Raw genomic sequence first — 16,341 nt, forward strand, 5'->3', positions numbered from 1 at the left:
CGTTGTCATTTCATTAACCTAACTTTATTGTCCTGTCAGTCAGTGTCAAGTAAACTATTATATTATTATCAAAGAGTGACAACTTTCTGTTGCTGAATTAGCATTATTATTGATAATGATAAGGATTGTCAAATAAAAGGTACTTGGCGTTATCAGAAAAACCACAGCAGTTTTGCAGTCAGTTTATGAGTTCAACAAATTATTTTAGGTTAGAATCCCGCCCTTAAATACCTATGTGGTCATTACAGGAGCGCTTGAATTTAAGGCTAGCTTTAGTCATTTAAATGTCACTTAACAGTTGGTGCAACGTAATTTAAGTAAAGGGTTCATTTTAAGGGACACTTAACACTAAGTGCGTATGGTGCAAACGGGTCTTAGTTGAGTGAAAAACTTAATCTCGTAAAATACATTTTATTATTTGATCCACCGTTCTTCACCATTCAATAATTTTCGAACAATATTTTGATGTTTTCACCAAGAAATAAGACAAAAAAATTCAATAATCAGCAACTAGAACGAGCTAGATAAACAAAAAGCGGTACGAGAATAATAAAAACATTCAAAACCTCTTTGATCATAATGGACGTCTGAAATCTTAAAAAATTTCATATATTTCTGCAAATGGCACTCAAGTTAATATTTTAACCAGTCGTAGCCCCTTAAAAACACGCTTGACACACAGATGGCGCTCAAATCGCTTTAGTCGCCTCGTTTCCCATCTTTCTACTCTATAATCTTTGGCTGATAGAATATGGTAACTATAGAAACTAGCACTTATCGTTGTCAGACAACTACTTGATCATTTCGAGAAAAATGTATCTGTTGGATGAGTCTGTCTTTAAAATTGAAATAATTTAATTTTATTGGGAGCGAGTACTGATTCTGAGTAAAAAAGTCTTATTGTTCTTCCATTAGTCAATCTAGTTAATTAAATTTATCAAAAAAATCAAAGCTAATTATATAGTAACAACACTAATTAATAATTATCGTTGGTTCTTACGGGAAAATGCACTTTTTCGTCCATATTTCTGAAACTATTCACTTTACAGAAAAAGTTTAGATACATTTTTTGTTCATTTTAACCCGCTCTACATGATGAACAAAAAAATATAGGTTGCCATTTGAAAAAATTAAGTTTTGATTGAACTTCTATTAGAATTTTTAACTCGAATTTTTGAAGACCCTGTATATCAGATTGCTAAAAATAGATATGTTACGTATGATCCAATATGTTGACAAGAGCTGGGAAAAATTTGGTTTCGATACATTCATTAGAAAACTATAATAGTATCAGCTATTTTAGTGAGCACCTAGAGCTATCAAAATTTTAGGAAAAAGTCGAATATCTCAGAATCGGTGCTATATAGGACCATGATTGACGTACAAAAGTTACCTCAAAATTCTACAAGGAATTTAAAAATGCAATAATGTACAGGGTGTTCCATTTAAAATAAGAAAGTTGATACCAACAGGGAAAGAAGAGCACTGTAATGAATCCCAGTTTTCTTAGGAAAATTGGAGTTCATTTTAGTGCATTCATTTCGTTTCACATTTCCGTCTTTGAAAATATTTAATTCTCAAATATTCAGTACATTCATTCCGATGGGCAGAGTAAATGTAAAAAATCGTTTATCCGTGTTTAACGTTGTTTTTCTTGCATGCCGTTGAAGATTTCGACGTTTTTCTGATGTTGATATGCGATAAACCGGAGCTGACGACGTTTTTCATTCTTGTCGCATTCTGGAATTTTCAGATTTTTAACTTGTGGGGGGATTTGCCTATAAAAGCAGATTTTCCCCCGCGACGATCTCTTTTACTTCAGTCTTTCACTTGGTGACTTCTACTTTTCACTTTTGATTCTGTTACTTCAGTCGCTTTTACTGCTCTTTTACTTCAGTTAGTTTATGCTCCGTACTTTCTGCGATTCAACGTTTAAGAATAATTTTGTGTTGCTAGCATCAGTGATATTAAGAATTAATTTTTAGTTTTTTTCCTTTGATGCCTGAAACAAAGGAGGTAGGTCCCCGTCTTTACCGTTCAGTTTCTTTGTTAGACCTACACCGGTTACTTCTTTGACTTTGACACTGCTGTACTGTATCGCTTTCTGTTATATTTTATCGTTCTTTACCCTGTTTCGCGAGTCTGACTTTTCCCTTCGCTATCAGTCATGGCGCGTAAGCCCTTGGGGTACTGAAGGGAAAGTCCCGTCAACCCCCCCTGTTCGCGTTCCCGCGTCATAAGTGTTGAAATAGAAATCTTTTATTTCCTATCAGTCATGGTGCGTAAGCCCTTGGGGTAGAGAATAAGAGATACCGCTCGTCGTCAGTGAAATCCCGTAGTTGCGCTAAAAATAGACCTTTTCTTCGCTATCAGTCATGGAGCGTAGCCCTTGGGGTGGCGAATAAAAGTCTCGAGTAGATCCGCCCTGGTTGTGTTTCTTTCGTTTCTGGAGGAATACAATTAATTACATCCCGATACCGTATAGTCATGCAACCATCATAGTACAAAGAATGGGAGGAAGTATTTGGATTTTGGCATATGAAGAAGATGTCCTTCAATTTCAATTATTTCCAGCTTATTCTTTACACAAATACATCATCATTACACTTATACGGGCAAACAGAGAGTTTTTTCTGAGGTTTTTATCTCTGTTTTTTTCATGTATCATACGAAGATATGTATGGTACCCCGTTGACATTTTTCCTCTGCTTACACTGAGATCTGGAACGTGGAACAGGTTTTTAGGATCTGTTTCTTGTTCCATTTCTTTACACCAGCTTCATTGTTATTTTCAGATTGTAAAAGTTTGTAACACTCTTTTTCAAAAGAATATATATATATATATATATACCCCCCTGTTCGCGTTCCCGCGTCATAAGTTTTGAAATAAAAATCTCTTCTTTTCTATCAGTCATGGTGCGTAAGCCCTTGGGGTAGAGAATAAGAGATAACGCTCGTCGTCAGTGAAATCCCGTAGTTGCGCTAAAAATAGACCTTTTCTTCGCTATCAGTCATGGAGCGTAGCCCTTGGGGTAGCGAATAAAAGTCTCGAGTAGATCCGCCCTGGTTGTGTTTCTTTCGTTTCTGGAGGAATACAATTAATTACATCCCGATACCGTATAGTCATGCAACCCCCCTGTTCGCGTTCCCGGGTCATAAGTGTTGAAATAGAAATCTCTTCTTTTCTATCAGTCATGGCGCGTAAGCCCTTGGGGTAGAGAATAAGAGATACCGCTCGTCGTCAGTGAAATCCCGTAGTTGCGCTAAAAATAGACCTTTTCTTCGCTATCAGTCATGGAGCGTAGCCTTTGGGGTAGTGAATAAAAGTCTCGAGTAGATCCGCCCTGGTTGTGTTTCTTTCGTTTCTGGAGGAATACAATTAATTACATCCCGATACCGTATAGTCATGCAACCCCCCTGTTCGCGTTCCCGCGTCATAAGTGTTGAAATAGAAATCTCTTCTTTTCTATCAGTCATGGTGCGTAAGCCCTTGGGGTAGAGAATAAGAGATACCGCTCGTCGTCATGTTTCATTTCTGGAGAAATACAATTAATTACATCCCGATACCGTATAGCAAGTCATTTCACTTCGCGAGGTCATCCTTAGTATCCATTTCGTCAGTTCTGGTTGGCGCATTTTATTGAACAACCTATGATTTTTCACTGTACCCGGTATAATCTTTACAAAGTGCTCGTGACCGGATAGAATTTCCCGAATGTATGTTTGCTGATAGATTCGCTCATATTTCATACCTACACATATCTCCGTTGTACATATATCAGTTTCCGAAGGTGTGAATAAACTAGTACATAATTTGATTAGGACTACTTCGTTATCTCTACCACCCTAGATAACAGCGAACTCTGTCTCCGACTAGCAGCTACTCTGGTGGGTTTGCTATTCTTCCTAGTGAAAAGAATAACTGGCGCTCGAGATAAGTTTTTTCCGAGGTGACCACGTTACAGCACCCTGTATCGATGTGGGTTATAAAAAATAAGCTCAGTGGATTACAGACAAGTTTTGTATTCAATTTTTCCTTCTAGCTCCTTTAGTTTCCACAATAAGGTATAGGGACACTTTAACTCGGACACCCTGTACACCAAAATTGAATAATTTTGTGGTTCCTGAAATCCAACAGCATTTCGGAGATTGCCATTATTTTTTTTTCTTCAGATTTCTATGTGACATGAATCCCACACACTTATGTATCAAGAGTTGTAGTGAAGATTGCGGCCCTTGTAACTATCCTAAAGATGTAACCTTAGTTTGCGGCCATCAAGCGGTGATTCCGTGTCATTTGGCCCCGGGGGATTATAACTGTCTGATAGAAGTACAAGTAACTCTTCCTTGTGGTCATGATGCAACAAAACCTTGTCATATGGCGGATGATTCATACGGATGTACGTTCCCTTGCAATGCAAGGCTCCATTGTGGCCATTCTTGTGTCAAGAAGTGCCATGTTTTACAGGACCCGGATCATCTGACGGTGAGTTTGACCTTCATTATTTTTATGATTATAATACAGGCTGTCCCAAGTTCGAATACCTATTAGACGTTTCTGGAGAACTGGACATATTTGAAATCTGAAAATTGGAATTATGATATTGTTCGAAATTCTCTATATTTTTTAAGCCTGCGCACCTTTAGTTATACAGGGAATAATTATAATTTTTTTTTACTGAGCTAAAATATTCTGGAAGATATTTTTCAAAATTTTGTTTTCTATTTTTTGTTTCTGATATCATAGGGTATTTAATTCTGGATATATTTCTGTTCAAATCGCGACATATATGGAGAGTAGAGACAAGAAGAACGATCGCTGCTTTGAGACCACAGATTATTTTTCCCCTAAAATATGTAACAATATAGGGTACTCCATTCAATTTTATTTTAGCAGTCGGTTAGCCAGGGAAATTTGACACATTTCACTCTGTATAGTACGAAAATGTGGGGTTATGACGCTTGTCAAAACATTTTGGGGTTTTAAATCAACGCTATGTTTCCCGTTCTTCGTAAAAGTTTCTGTTATTACGTATTTTATCACAATGTCGAAACTCTTCGGAAAATATGTGACGAACATAATTGAAGTTTATATAAACTGATTGAAGGCATACCAAATCCAGTTATTTGCATGGAAAATATAAGAGATCAGTATAATATTATAATATGCACTAGCTTGAGGAGAGTTAATGTTCGTTATCCCTCCAAAAACAGATATACTCCATTCACTTTTATTTTAGCACTCAGTTGGCCATGGAAATTTGACACATTTCACTCTGTATAGTACGAAAATGTGGGGTTATGACGCTTGTCAAAACATTTTTTGGTTTTAAATCAACACTATGTTGCCCGTTCTACGTAAAACACGTAAAAGTTTCTGTTATTACGTATTTTATCACAATGTCGAATCTCTTCGGAAAATATGTGACTAACATAATTAAAGTTTATACAAACTGATGGAAGCCATACCAAATCCAGTTATTTACATGGAAAATACAAGAGATCAGTATAATATCATAATATGCACTAGCTTGAGGAGAGTTAATGTTCGTTATCTTCTTTGGCTAAAGTATGAATACCTCACATCAGTTGTAGATTTCAAAAATATTAACTCGAAGATGAAATGCATATGATGCTGTGGTTGGGAATGGGTATATCCCGAAGGAATTAACAAATAATTACAAGAATGTTAAATTCCTCAACAAAAATCATCTTGCATCAATATAAGTAAAAGGAATTAAAGGAAGTTTCAATCAAGATGAACTTCATCTTTGAACAAAAATTTCATATGAATAAACAATTAGTAGGACAACTAGCGCGTATTTGTGACTGTTCATCTTAATGCATTGATATAATGATAAATAATTAGGTATTTATTGGTACCTTGAGACATTTACAATGTATAGGACAAGTCAAATGAAAAATAGAAAAATCAATTTTCGGGAACTTATTCTACGATGACATTCATCGAAAATCCTGTAGTAAACTTTTCGCATTAATTCACTCAAACAAAAATTTCTCAAATTCCAACACTCTTCTGGGTTTCCCAATAGAAGGAAATTCTTTGTCATCCTCTTCATTCGCAATCTTTCTGATTGTGGAAATATTCAGCTGAAATATAAGTCGTTTAGATTCAGATGAAACATTATATAAATTCTCTCTCTTACATTGAATATGTTCGCTATCGTCTGACGTATTGTGGATTTTATAATATCAGGGTATAACTATTTGAATGAGCGGACCTGAATTCTAAATAGCACTTCCTGAAACCCTGTCTCTTTTTTCAATCAGTTTCGTCATTTTCGTAATATTAATTTATATTATTTGTAGCTGAGATGTCTAAAAACATGGTGTATGCACTGATAGATTTTGTTTTTCCATCTTTGGAAATAAGAGATAAGTTTCGTTTTTTCCACTGTAGGCAGCGCTATTTAGAATTTGACAGTTGTCAATTGATATTTGAAAATAATTTCAATATATTCCTATGACTTGCGAATGTGCTGTATTCATAAGCGATTATGGATGTGTGAAAATATATTAGTTTCGAGAAAGTGGTAAAGAACATTCATTTATTCAACATGTCGTTCAGTTTTCTGTCTGGATAATCAAGAACTACAGCTAAGAAGTGTTGGACTATCACCCTTTGTTGTTGGAATTTGAGGCAGAACCAAATCAGATGAACGAACATTCGGAACAGATACAGCTAAGAGTTTTATGACAACTTCAGCGATATTTCATCGAAGGAACTGTATTTGAAAATACTTAATGTGAATTGTGAGCATGTATTAAGAAACAGAAATACATGAATCTATTCAAGCCTGTTCTTCAAATATTCTAGTGAAAATTCCGTTTGCGTCATCTGAATATATTGGATATTTCGCCAATTGACTCTGTTTTATTAAAATCATGTTGAATTATCCTCCTTATGAATACAATTTGTCAAACAGAAATTATCTTGAAGAAGTACTCCTTCGAATCCTTCGATAGTGTTGAAATATCTGCAGATTCGTTTTTACAACGAAAATTCAAGTGTAAATCTCAAATATTCCTTAACATTTAGGACCGGTACTTTCAGGTGCGAATAACTAAATTTATTCGATAAATAAGTCTTATTCTTAGGATAAGTAAAAATGCAGTCTTTTCACTTTCAGATAATGTTATTCATCGAATAAATCTGTCATTGAAACTCGTTAATAAAATTTTATTTGTCATAGATCGAATGTCGGTACGTCATTATTGGTTGAATTTTTAAGATTCTGGATGTATGGTTATTTTTTGTGTGATTTTCACGGAATATTTGCTTTCTAGTTGGAATTATGACACTTTCTACAATGCGGTCTCTTATTTTACATTAATCAGTGAAAAGTAGTATACCGTGTTTTCACAGAATTGTTATTCGTCAAATAATTTCATCTGAAAGCACCGAAATAAGGTATCCTTCAGATAGGAAATTATTCGACAGATACTTATTGACAGTGAATAAAATTTATTCGAAGGTGAAAGTACCGGGCCTTAACGAAATAGTACAGTTCATTTTTTTTTGGATTCGTTGATCGATCGGGATCACAGATTACTGTCATAAAGTTTCTATTTGAATTTATTTTATCTCATATACCGTGTGATATTTCTCATCTGACAAGTGAATTGAAATTTCTGAGTACGGGCCTGCAATTGTTTCCTTTTTTTTTCCTTGTGCTGACGGTGAATGCTTATAGGAACAAGCTTGTGAAATACCAGCCAAAATTTTACCATATTAACGAAGATATGGGAGTAATAATAATAACTCCTGAAAGCCACAAGGCTAAAGTCATAATAATAGTTTATTGATCCTTTTAGACAACAAAGTGCATAGGACAGGTCAAAATAAAAAATTCATTAATCTATATCTTATACTCTGGTACATGGAGGAATACTCAAATTTTTTTGTTCTATGCTTAGGTAAAAGCAGAATTTCTTGGTTCCTTGTACATACTATATTCATGATTGTCACATAATTTGGTCCAATTCAAAAAATTTTCTTTAGCATATATTAAACATTTGAATACATATATACATGGTAGAGAGAGCAAATTATTTTCAACGAAAACTGGTCTGCATGATGTACGAGAACTTAATTTGAACATCAAACGAATGATCCGTTTTTGAGCTATGAAAGCTCTGTTAAATTCTACACAGTTTCCCCAGAGTAAGATGTTATAAGAGAGTTGACTATATATATATATATATATAAACTGGGCTGTAGTAAATCCGCATTAACGAGCTGACAGGTAGCATGTCTTTCACTCTATTGATGGCATATTAAGAGTTATCGAGCTTTTTACAGAGAAAACTCGTATGAGTAGACCAGGTTTTAAATTCCTGTCAACATAGACTCCCAAAAATTTACATTCTTCAGCAGATTTTAAATTGAAGTTGGAGTAATTTAGTAGAACAGTCTCTACAGTGTTTTTCCTAATACCGAAATGAATGTAAACAGTTTTATTGACATCCACAATCTCTTGGACCGACACCAATTGACGAATTGGCCAATGTATATAATAGGGAATACTCCTTCTGTCGAAAATGATATGTATTTTTTATGAAATATCTTTGAAACGTCACATTTTGAAATAACCATTTCAACCGTTTCCCAAAAAAAATGATTTTAAGCACTTAAAAATGAAAAATAAAAATGGGTATTTAAAGTTTAAAGCGTTTTGTGAGAATTGCGCAAGCTGGCAACATCGACTGAAATATGCCTTGATAATAAAGGACAACAAATGCATTATCTTGATGAGATAGATAAAGATGGCTGTCTATGAAGTCTGCGACGAACGAGGAAGGTCGTAAAACTTTATGGGATTTTTATGGCCGGTTGCAGTTGAGGCTCGCCAGTAAGTACGCGCCTGTAACTCAACAACTGTTATTTTATAAACAAGCTGATCGGACATTGTTCTTTTCATTGTTTTGTATGCGCTGTTGCCAAATCGTAACTTCCGCACAAAGCGATTTAAATTTTAAAACCCCATATTTGAAGGATGATTTTGAATAGTTTCCGCGGTGCATTTGAGAAAATCATGAATGAAACTCATAATAATTCATTTTAAACTTGCATATGCAGTGATATCCCAAATTGAGTAGAATTCCCCATTATGTGTTTAGTAGATCAATGATTTACGTAAAAATAATATAATCTCACTTAATTTTTCGCTCGACACTTATTATTTTCCTGATATTATCATTTACCATTGAACTAGGCATCAGAAAACATTTTTCCCCAAGCTGAAATACAAAAATCGGAATTATTATTTGAAGCTGAAACGGTTTCTCATAAAAGACTACATATAAAACTGAATATAATTTTTTTTTATTCGTCGGAAATATGTTTTTATGATCTTCTTATTAATTTTTCAGTATAGATGTGCGAGGCCTTGTACTAAGTTTGGAAAAGGATGCACAAATTTGAAGGATGAGGATCATATGTGCCACAAATTGTGCTTTGAACCATGCGATCCTTGCAAGAAAATCGTCAAAAAAGCTAGAACTGTGTGTCCCCACTTTTTCGATGTACCTTGCTCGGAAAATGTAGATGACATCGTATGTCACAAGCCGTGTAAAAAAACATTCGACTGTGGACACCCGTGTAAGAAAAGATGTGCAGAATCATGTGGTACCTGCAAAATGATGGTAAATACTAAGATACATAATGTAATTTATAATTTACAAAATTCTCTGTTAATCGATCATAGATCACTTATTTATTTATTGAGGAGGCTGCCTTGATAGTTGGGGAGTCCACGATATGTGTGTGAAGTTGGCCCGGCACTTTTCGATTATCGAAAAAATTTTCGTTGTGCTGAATTGAGCTAGGTTTGTGTTACTTGATGCCGTTGAATTTTTTTTTCAATTCCATACGGTTCTCAAGATATTCCACAAGATGTGTCAGCCCAGCATTTGAAAAAAATGGGTTTTTATGCCTGGATAGATTGTGCTATAAATGTAGTGAGTTGTGCCGTTCGAATTTTTCTCATATTTCCCGGGAAATCGGAAATGAAGAAGAACGTGAAACCAGGACTTTTGTTTTTTGTTCCTAAAAATGAGTGGAATAATTTGTGCTACATTTATGCTGACTTGTGCATGGAAAATTCGTCGAATTTTTCGGGAAATCGCGGAATTGAATAAAAAAGCTAGCCCAGCACTTTAATTTTTTGGAATTTTCACAAAAATTCTTTTAGTTTCTAGAAAAATAAAGATTTTGGAAAAAAGTTAGCCCAGCACCGTGTTTTTTGTTGAAAATTTTGTATATGCTTGTGCTACATTTGTGCTGACTTGTGCCTTTGAGATTTTCATAAAAAGCTCCCAACTTTTTCTCCAAGTGGTGAATATTAGAAAAAAATCACTAGATTGTTTGAAAATCAGTGTACAGGGTGGGCAAATTTCGATGTTTCAGCACTACAGGTTTTAAACCAGAGGAGATAGACAAAATCTGATACCCCATTCTCGTTCTCTTTTTCTGAGAAACTCACAATGGTAGTAGTGATTTTTGGCTACCTTCTTTTGTTTTCGAGTTATAAGTAAAAATTGGAAAAATGGCGATATCGAAATAAATTTATATCTCCGCTAATACTGATGATAGAGCTCTGAAATGAAAACATTATACAGGCACTTTTTTACGCCGAATTCAGTGGCGTGCTCGCCTTTTCAGCAGGATTTTTAATTACGAAGCTATGACCCAAAGTTATATTTTTTTAAATGGGAACACTAGTTTTCTGTGCAATTTTTTGAAATCTTAATTTTTACTGATTTCAAAAATATATAACATTATGTGGTTTGTATCAATATGAATAATAGAAAATGGTCAAAAACCTTCTTTCTCAATATTTCTATAGTTTCAACTTTTGATGAGCACAGAAACATATAGCATCGTATGATTACCACTGTCTCCTTCTATAAGTCCTTTCATTATTATGAAAATTTATGAAATATATCTTGATTCAAATTTTGTGAAAATTGGTAAAAAGCATAGAAAGAATGACATTGCCGGAAGTAGACTGCTTTTGTTATAGGAAACTCTATTTTTCTGTGCTCGTCAAAAGTTGAAACCATAGAAATATTGAGAAAAAAGGTTTTTGACCATTTTCTATTATTTATATTGATACAAACCATATGATGTTATATATTTTTGAAATCAGTAAAAATTAAGCTTTCAAAAAATTGCACAGAAAACTAACTTTGGGTCATAGCTTCGTAATTAAAAATCCTGCTAAAAAGGCAAGCACGCCACTGGATTCTACTTAATAAAGTGCCTGTATTATAAGAAAATAAGAAAAGGATCATGCCTTCAACAGTAAGGCAGGTAAATAATAAACAAATTAATTCAGATGCATAACATCCGCAGATAATTAAATCAACGAATGTTACGATCTAAATCGAACTAACAAACTACCATCGCTCTGAGCATTACCAGAATTTTCATTTCGTCGACAAAGAGTAGATGCTGACCATGGTTTCGGTCTTATTTGACCTCGTCAGAGCAACAAAACTCATTTGTCAACGAAATGCTATGAATTGCTGGCTCCTTTTATTCCATTTCAGTAGCGGGTATGATGTATAAATACATCGTACCGACATCTGACAGAGAAACGGGAACCAACCCAATTCAATTTCCTAACTCTCAGAGCGAAGATAGCAGTATGCATCCATATGCTTTATTCCCATATTGCAGATATCGTATATTACGATAATTAAGCAAGGAAAAAACGCGGAAAGGTTCGGATCATGGCAGTAACCGATCTGCCGCGGACATGGAAAATAAGAAAAGGATCATGCCTTCAACAGTAAGGCAGGTAAATAATAAACAAATTAATTCAGATGCATAACATCCGCTGATAATTAAATCAACGAATGTTACGATCTAAATCGAACTAACAAACTGCCTGTATAATGTTTTAATTTCGGAGCTCTATCATCAATATTAACGGAGATATAAATTGATTTCGAAATCGCCATTTTTCCAATTTTCGCTTATAACTGGAAAACAAAAGAAGATGACCAAAAATGACTACTACTCTTGTTAGTTTCTCAGAAAAAGATACCGAGAATCGGGTATCAGATTTTGTCTATCTCCACTGGTTCAAAAGCTGTAGTGCTAAAACATCCAAATTTGCCCACCCTGTACAGTGCATCTCATTTTGAGTGAGACAGCCAGGTTTCTCGCTTGTTATTCAAGATAGAGCCTTGCGGTGAAAGGGGAAGGGAAAAAAATAACAAATTCAACGAAGTAATAAAATACAGGGTGTTCCATTGAAAAGGAGTACGCCCCTGGATTCTACGCAGAATTCTGTATCAGACGTATTTTTAGCTCAGCATTATTTCTAATAACTTCGGAGATAAAGGAAGAGTCAGACAAGTATCAATTTCCAAAATCGCCCTGTATCTCATAAACGGAAACAGTTATGTAAAATCTGATAGGACAACTTGGGACAAAAAAGTAGGTCAGGAACGTAAAAACCGCAAGGCTCTATCTTAAATGGGATGCACTGTACATGGCAACAGGACTCATATTCATATCGTTGATGATCGCAACTCTCCATACTCAATATTTGACTCGTTCAGTTTTTCATAGCGTCATAAATTTTATCTAAAGTGTGTAACAATAACAGTGTGTTGCCAGAATTCAATTCTCGTAAGAAAAATTGTAAAGTGAACTGTCGTATAGATAGCTGATGACTAAAGTAGTTTATCGTACAAGTGCAAAAATAGTGTGAATTAATCTGTAATGAATCCCAGTTTTCTGATGAAAATTGGAGTTCATTTTAGTGCATTCCTTTCGTTTTACATTTCCGCCTTTGAAAATATTTAATTCTCAAATATTCAGTACATTCATTCCGATAGGCAGAGTAAATGTAAAAAACCGTTTATCTGTGTTTAACGTTGTTTTTCTTGCATGCCGTTGAAGATTTCGACGTTTTTCTGATGTTGATATGCGATAAACCGGAGCTGACGACGTTTTTCACTCTTGTCGCATTTTGGAATTTTCAGATTTTTAACGTGTGGCGGGATTAGCCTATAAAAGCAGATTTTCCCCCGCGAAGTTCACTTTTACTTCAGCCTTTCACTTGGTGATTTCTGCTTTTTTACTTTTTGATTTCTGCTCTTTTACTTTGACTTTTTTCGCTCCGTACTTTTCTGCGATTCGACGTTAATTGTGTGCACGACAAGCCGTCCAACAATTTTAAAAATAATTTTGTGTTGCGAGTATTAGTGCTCTTAAGAATTAATTTTTAGTTTTCGTTTGTTTTCCGCGAGTGACTGAAATAAAGGAGGTAGGTCCCCGTCTTTACCGTTCAGTTTCTTAATTAGACCTACACCGGTTACTTCTTTGACACTGCTGTACTGTATCGCTTTCTGTTATATTTTATCGTACTTGACCCTGTTTCGCGAGTCTGACTTTTCCCTTCGCTATCAGTCATGGCGCGTAAGCCCTTGGGGTACTGAAGGGAAAGTCCCGTTCCGCGTCATAAGTGTTGAATCCGAAATCTGTTCTTTTCTATCAGTCATGGCGCGTGAGCCCTTGGGGTAGAGAATAAGAGATACCGCTCGTCGTCAGTGAAATCCCGTAGTTGCGCTCAAAATAGACCTTTTCTTCGCTTTCAGTCATGGAGCGTTATAGCCCTTGGGGTAGCGAATAAAAGTCTCGAATAGATCCGCCCTGGTTGTGTTTATTTTCATTGCAGAAATACAATTAATTACATCCCGATATCGTGTAGCAAGTCATTTCACTTCGCGAGGTCATCCTTAGTATTCATTTCGTCAGTTCTGGTTGGCGCATTTCATTGAACAACCTTTGATTTTTCACTGTACCCGGTATAAACTTTATAAAGTGCTCGTGACCGGCTAGAATTTCCCGAATGTATGTTTGCTGATCGATTCGCTCATATTTCTTACCTACACATATTTCCGTTGTTTGTATAATCAGTTTCCGAAGGTGTGAATAAACTGGTACATAATTTGATTTTGACTACTTCGTTATCGCTACCAGCCTAGATAACAGCGAACTCTGTCTCCGACTGGCAGCTACTCTGGTAGGTTTGCTATTTTTCCTAGTGAAAAGAATAGCTGGCGCTCCAGATAAGTTTTCTCCGAGGTAACCACGTTACAAATCCTCCGACGAAAATGAAATTGTGACTTCATCTGCTAAACTATTGTCTGACTCGCCTTCTTGATGCAAAGAAATTTATTCAGAAACAATAATCGGCTATCCGAGCTGGAGTTCATCAAGCTCAATTTACGAGAGATTTCTCTTATAAAAGTGGAATTCTGGCAACATTATTCTAGCTTGTAGCCCGAGTAAATCCCGAATTTCCCTCTTGGGCTCCCCAACTATAATTCATAGGCTCATTCATCTGGCTTTCATACAAGTATTGATGTATAACAGGTAAAATGTTGAATTTTTCAACAGACTACAACTTATTTTGATACTCTAATTATTATTTTTTCAAGGTTGAAAAGGTAATACCTGGTTGCGACCATACCAGTCAAGTACCTTGTTCCGAAGAACCATCTAAAGCATATTGCAACCAAAAATGCCCTAGGCTGATGGAGTGTGGACATGTTTGTGGTAGGATATGCAGAGACCCTTGCGATTCGAGTAAATGCAAGGAAATTGTAGACGTGTCTATCCCAGCGAAATGTGGACACATCGTGAAAAGGGCCCCCTGCTTTGTTAAAACGGCATATAAGACAGGTAGAAAAAAATTACTCATCCATTCTTATATATTATTATTATTGATTTTATCAATATAGCTCTTTTCATACGGTTTTCACCAAAAGGTAGAAAGAATGATTAAAGAGGAAGGTTAATATGACGATAATAGGGAAAAGTCCTTCTGACGGAAATGATGTATTTTTTATGAAATATCTTTGAAACATCACATTTTGAAATAACCATTTCAACCGTTTCTCAAAAAAAAATTATTTGAAGCACTTAAAAATGAAAAATAAAAATGGGTATTTAAAGTTTAAAGCGTTTTGTGAGAATTGCGCAAGTTGGCAACATCGACTGAAATATGCCTTGATAATAAAGGATAACAAATGCATTATCTTGATGAGATAGGCAAAGATGGCTGTCTATGAAGTCTGCGACGAACGAGGAAAGTCGTAAAATTTTATGGTATTTTTATGGCCGGTTGCTGTTGAAGCTCGCCAGTAAGTACTCGTCTGTAGATCTACAGCTGTTATTTTATAAACAAGCTGATAGGACATTGTTCTTTCCATTGTCTTGTATGCACTGTTGCCAAATCGTAACTTCCGCACAAAGCGATTTAAATTTTAAAACCCCATATTTGGAGGATGATTTTAAATAGTTTCCGCGGTGAATTTGAAAAAATCATGAATGTGACTCATAATCATTCATTTTAAACTTGCATATGCAGTGATAACCCAAATTGAGGAGAATTCCCCATTATTGAAAAACTAGGTGAACCGGTAGAATTTGTTCTGCCACAGTGAGGGAATGTTTAGTAACTGGGAGTAAAATGAGAGATGAAAAAAAATCGTTAGAATGGTATGAAAAGTGAAGCGAATATTCTGTAAGTAGCTAAATTGCGCTTTTTCACATTTCTGAGGAATAATCTATAGTGGTAATTTGGGAATCTCAGGACCTCAGAGCTCCGGTCCTGAACGGCCAGTGAGTGCAAATATCTACATAGGTGATATCCTGGACATCAGCCAACTCAACTGGAGGAAACACATAGATATGACACTTTCCAGAGCCACGGCGGCCATGCGGGCCTTCAACAGACTATTTGGAAAGACATGGGGTATGACACCGAAAATGGTACTACTGTGGCTATACACAGGGGTAGTACGCCCTATTGTCACCCATGCGTCTCTAGCTTGGCGGACAAAAACCGAAGATGTCACCAAACGCAGCCGGTTGCAGAAACTGCAAAGGCTTGTTCGTGTAGGTGTTACGGGAGCTATGCACACAGGATTTATTCATCTTAGGCCGGCTGCCCGCGTATAGTCCGATGGCATCACTTGATGACGGAAATCATAAATGCTATAAAAAATATGAAAAATGATAAGTCACCTGGTCTAGACGGCGTTCCAGCGGAGATATTCAAAGTCCTGGATGAAGACATTGTCAATGGTCTCCTAACACTATTCCGCAAGATATGGGAACAGGGGGATGTGCCACAAGACTTCAGAGACGCTTTAGTTATCAACCTCTATAAAAACAAAGGCGATACGTCGAATTGCAACAACTACAGGGGCATATCGTTGCTTAGTGTGGCCGGTAAAATTCTCTTGAAGATTCCACTTTAAGAAAGGCTATTACCTGGATACCAGTGTGGGTTT

At 35.8% G+C, this 16,341-nt stretch overlaps 1 protein-coding gene across 9 annotated transcripts in view; it reads left to right on the forward strand.

Annotated features, from left to right (window-relative positions):
* LOC123308510 (NFX1-type zinc finger-containing protein 1-like) overlaps positions 1 to 16,341 on the forward strand; it is a 66,927-nt gene that overhangs the window by 36,644 nt on the left and 13,942 nt on the right. For all 9 annotated transcript variants that reach the window (XM_044891193.1, XM_044891197.1, XM_044891196.1 and 6 more), the window contains 3 exons: positions 4,174 to 4,486; positions 9,394 to 9,666; positions 14,482 to 14,725. In XM_044891193.1, coding sequence (XP_044747128.1) covers positions 4,174 to 4,486; positions 9,394 to 9,666; positions 14,482 to 14,725 — 830 coding nt within the window. The remainder of the gene's footprint in view (positions 1 to 4,173; positions 4,487 to 9,393; positions 9,667 to 14,481; positions 14,726 to 16,341) is intronic.

Source organism: Coccinella septempunctata, chromosome 2, assembly GCF_907165205.1.
Source record: "Coccinella septempunctata chromosome 2, icCocSept1.1, whole genome shotgun sequence".
Classification (NCBI taxonomy): domain Eukaryota; kingdom Metazoa; phylum Arthropoda; class Insecta; order Coleoptera; family Coccinellidae; genus Coccinella; species Coccinella septempunctata.